Below are 4,972 nucleotides of genomic sequence, written 5' to 3'. Positions count from 1 at the left end.
AATAGTGTATATTGCAACTAAAGAGTTCTATTTGGAATAAATGCTGTTCTTTTTTTAACTTTATATTCTTCAAAGGATCCTCAAAAAAGGTTATAAAACAATATTAAGCAGCACAACTGTTTCCAACATTGATAATAAATCAACATATTAGAATGATTTCTGAAGGATCATGTGACACTGAAAACTGGAGAAAGATTCAGTTTTAATATCTCACCTTGAGTGCTCTGCCTCCCGTATGTCACAAAAATTTGAACAACAAAAATCTTGATTAAACACACATTACTTTGGTTAAAATTAGAATAAAAGTTTGTATTTTCACATCTAATAAAGACTTGTTTCACACATTAAATCTCATTCTTGTTAAATCAGCTTTTTGCAATACTCACTTTTCCTTTTTGCTTGATTCTTTCAATAACAAAACACACCAGCGGCTGAAACCGTTATCAGCAGAAAAACAGAAACACATATTCCTTCTACAGATGAACCTGAATCTGGAACAGCTAAAGAGAGACAGTCAATATTACTAAACATCATCTGATAATCCATTCAGTATTTAACAATATAATTGATTGATATTTACACCTTTTGTTGCCAGTTTTATGTTTTAACTAATAAATCTGATGAGCTTATGAAGAGGAGCAGTTAAAACAGCATCACAACACTGTCAGATCAACACCAAACTGCAGTGTTTATTGGAAAAAATATAAAATTTTATGCATTTTTCATTTAAACATAAGACTTAACAGCTTGTGTTTGTTGTGATGCTGATATACAACTTTGATATGCATGTGAAGATGATAGAGACTGTTTAGATACTATTTTAATACTGAGATAAAGCTCTTTTTTCAAATAGGAGACAATGAAAACAATAATATTGAGCCGTATTCTAAAACTGGAGGAGAAATTCAATTAATAAATAAGTTATACTCACCAATGACAGTTAATACAGTGAATATTCTGTCAACACTGCTGTTGCTACTGCTGATCTTCAGTTTATATTCTCCAGAGTCTGTGTTCGTGATGTTTGTGATGGTCAGAGATCCAGTCTGATGATCCAGCTTCAGTCTGTCTCTGAATCTTTCATCACACTGAACATCTGTACAGATCTTACTCTGATCTCCAGTGATTTCAGCAATTAGAATCTCATTAAAATACCATATAATTGAATCATTTAGGGTTTTAATTAAAGTAGTGTCTAAAGTAACAGATTCTCCCACTGACTTTCTCTTCATTTCATCTCGTTCAGCAGCAGGAACATCTGAAACACAAACCATCAGAAACTGTAGAGTTTTCTCTCCAAAAAGATAACTGGATTTTATAAGCATAATACAGAAAAAAAGTGAAAAATTACGTTAACTTTCTTGATTAGGCCAATTCTACATCGTAACTGCATCTCACATCCACTGATATTATGCATTTGAGCCTATTCTATTTATAAAATGGGCTTTAAAGTATTCTGCACGCAGTTATTGCAAATTCTGCCGATTTAAATGTCAGTAGAGTAAGGTTACCTACATGAGGTCTTCAAAACTGAGAGAATGACTTGAAAATCAATATTAAGAATTAGTAATTTTACGATTTAAGCAACATCCAACAGAAAAATATTTTGCTAGAAATAATAGCCAGTGAAAATATTGAGGAAGCAAGTAGAAAAAGGCAATGGTCTGAAAAGAGAAATAACTTTACTGCTGAGCCATTGAATGACTAAATTAGACCCACTAAAGACAGTAATGCTGAAGCCCCTAATAATACTGCTGCAGTTGATCTGTAGTTTAAGTCCAGAGTCTGTGATTTTGGTGTTTGTGATGGTCAGAAATCCAGTGGTCCAGCTTCAGTCTGTCTCTGAATCTTCTTTACACTGAACATCTGGACTGATCTTATTAGGATGTCCAGTGGTTTCAGCGATGACAATGTCATTAAAATACTAAGTCATCAAATCTACATGATTTACTACACCAGTATATAAATTGACTGATTTTCTCCTTCACTGGCACTGTCTTCTTTTGATCTGTAGCAAAAACACCAGAAGCACATTTCGCCAGTTGACTGAAAGATCCTTTTTTAGGGAAAACTCAACAATGACAAATTGCTGTGATGAAAAATGCACATATTAATTTCCTGGATCTTGAGAAATTCAGTACAAACAAAAGTAACTGCAAAATAAATTATGGTAGTTGCTTTTTCTGAGCTCCTCAACTTCTGTCTCATTTCGCCTATTTTGTGTTTAAAGACTTTTATGTTGAAGTGTTTTTCTCTGTTGCTTGTGTTCTGCTATTTAACTGTTGCATGTTTGGTAGTTCAGCCTTGTTTGGACCTCTGAAACATTTGGATGATCTTTGTTGTGTATTTGTAAACTGCTGCAGTTAGATTCTCGCATCACCTCATTCCTGCCAGACCGAAACAAGTACAAGTAATTTGCTGGACTGTGATTTAAACACATGCTTTTAAACATTCTTTATGTGACTCACCATGAACAGTAACATTGAAGATCTTTTCACTGCTGCTGCTGCCTAAAATCTTCAGTTTATAAAGTCCGGTATCTGAGGTCATTATGTTTGTGATGGTCAGAGATCCAGTCTGCTGATCCAGCTTCAGTCTGTTTCTGAATCTCTTACCACACTGTTTATCTGCACAGGTCTTAGAGAGATTTCCAGTGATTTGAGCGATGCGAATGTCATTATAATACCATCTAATTCTGTCTTGTTGGTTTGTTTCAACACCACTGTGCAGAGTGACTGAATCTCCTTCATTTGCTGACACTGTAATTTCTTCAACACCAAACACACCTGAAGAAGAAACAAACATTTACATATAAATCACTTACAAAATATCACATCTGTCAGGATCACCATCATTAAAATTGATTGACAATTATACAGTTTGGAATGGCGGTATGGTTCTGTTTTGGGCAAAACCTTCCTGCCCATCCATGCAGCCTAGCATGGGCTGAGTTATATTAATAAACATCCTGGCACTTCCAAGCTTTAGCTATAATGGCAGTGAATGGGGTGCCACGAGTTTGAAGCATCAGAGAGTCAGCTGATGCGAGCTCATGTGACCTGACAGAACTAACGCTATACGCTTGATTAAAAGTGTTGTAAATACTCCCCCCCTGTAAATCATAAAGATTCATGTAAAGAAATACAACTTGATTCATAACAGATTTACAAAAATCACACATCCCCCCCCCCCCCCCCAAAACAACTCACATTGTATTGAAGCTACATCTTGTGTTTATGAAAAAACAGCATAACCTTTGTCTGAAAATATAAACATTAATTTAATCAATTCTCATTTGCTACTTAAATCGACAACATTTTAAAAAACATAAAATATTGGTTCAAACTACCTCAGAATCAACTTTGCGCTGCTGCCCGCAATCACGTCAAGAATCAGACAACTTTGCACGTGCGTCTTGAGAAGCAGTTGTTTTGCAAAGTGCTGCAGCAAGAAAAATAAAATCAAAGGCACCTTTAACCCCGTTGTACCCTAATGCACTGCAAGTCTTCATTTAACACACTATAAATGTCAGAGTCACCATCATGTTCTGTTTGATTTGGTTGTCATTCGTCACGTTCTTCTCTGTTCTATGTACTGTTATTTTACAGGTATTCCCTGAATTATTACAATAAAACACTTTCACTGCAAAACATAATCTTAAAAAAATATATGGTCAAATAACTTTCAGCAAGGGTGTCCACAACTTGATGCAGCTATGCCAGGGGACAAGACCCTAAGGAAAAAGATTATTGATAAAGAGCTGATGGGAATGAGCTTTCAAGAGCCGACTGAGACCATGAGGTGATTGTCCGTAATTTCTGGGGAGACCAAAGTAAAATTTATTAACATGATGTTGGTTGCCCTATTGGCAAGAACTGTATAGAAGTTTCAGATTCAGCATTACGATGAATCCCTGAATCTGTGGAGGCTGTGTGATTTTGAACTAATGTGTCTCTATCATAGTTTTATTCCTGCAGGTCATTAGACATGGCAGAGTATAATTCCAAAGCATGGTAGGTTGTTTTGATTAGAACCAAAACAACCCAGCTGACTTTTGTGAAAAAGAATGATAATGAACAGAGATGTTCTGAGACTGGATAACAGATCATGTAAAAACTAAAGGATAAAATGTGAAGTTTAAATATGTTTTTTAGATTTAACACCAAAAGCAATCTTTGAGCAGGTTCATATTCATGTGTCTTGTGTGAGTGTGTGTGATGGTGACTGTACTTTATGTATTGTATTTGTTAGTTTGGGGAACTATTCTGCCCCATATATCATTAACCTCTGGAATGAGTGTTTTATCATTAGAGATGGCTTAAGTGAAACGACAAATTTTGACAAGCATTCAACTGAGGGTCTAAATTTGAACACTGTCGGCTATGTGTGGTCACAATCAGAGGTGGGTAATCCAGGGGTCAAAGAGTAAAAGTCCTGCCATATTTTTATTCCACCCACTGAAGCATTAATGAGATAAATAAGTGATTAATTGAGTGATGATTGAGCATTATTGAAGACACCTGATGATAACAAGCAGAATCACCAAAGGAGAAAATCACAATTTTTAAGACACCATCATCGAGGTCAGGGTTTGTTTTAGTTGCGCTTTTGACCCTTTACTTTTTAATATTAGATTTTGTTTGGGCAATTTTAATTGCTTTAAACCAACCAGACAAGCAAAGTTAAAAGATGACCAGGTGTTGGTTATGTTTTCACATAATCATTATTTGATCTGAATCACTGAACTCATTTAGAGCCCAATCTCTTAGATTTAGATTTACATTATTGATTACAGCAGCACTGTGATCCTACAGCACAAGATCAACTTTTACAATACAGATTTATTTTTTTTTTTTTTTTTTTAAGTTGTCCTTATCACAAAAAATATATAATCAGCGTATGAATCTCAACAACGGTGACAAGCAACATATTCTGATAAATTGATCAACTCTGAACATTAGAAACAAGCTAC

General features: G+C 35.0%; 1 protein-coding gene across 1 annotated transcript in view; it reads right to left on the bottom strand.

Moving 5' to 3' along the window:
* Positions 1 to 397: 397 nt before the first annotated feature.
* Positions 398 to 4,972, bottom strand: part of LOC125264057 — a 5,617-nt gene continuing 1,042 nt past the window's right edge. Inside the window, exons 2-4 of the mRNA XM_048183302.1 lie at positions 2,469 to 2,786; positions 932 to 1,258; positions 398 to 500 (exon numbers count right to left, since the gene is read on the bottom strand). Of these exons, the coding sequence (XP_048039259.1) occupies positions 409 to 500; positions 932 to 1,258; positions 2,469 to 2,786 (737 nt within the window). The 3' untranslated portion in view covers positions 398 to 408. The remainder of the gene's footprint in view (positions 501 to 931; positions 1,259 to 2,468; positions 2,787 to 4,972) is intronic.

The sequence above is a fragment of the Megalobrama amblycephala genome, linkage group LG3, assembly GCF_018812025.1.
Source record: "Megalobrama amblycephala isolate DHTTF-2021 linkage group LG3, ASM1881202v1, whole genome shotgun sequence".
NCBI classification, from domain to species: Eukaryota; Metazoa; Chordata; class Actinopteri; order Cypriniformes; family Xenocyprididae; genus Megalobrama; species Megalobrama amblycephala.
This window is presented reverse-complemented; position numbering and strand designations above follow the sequence as displayed.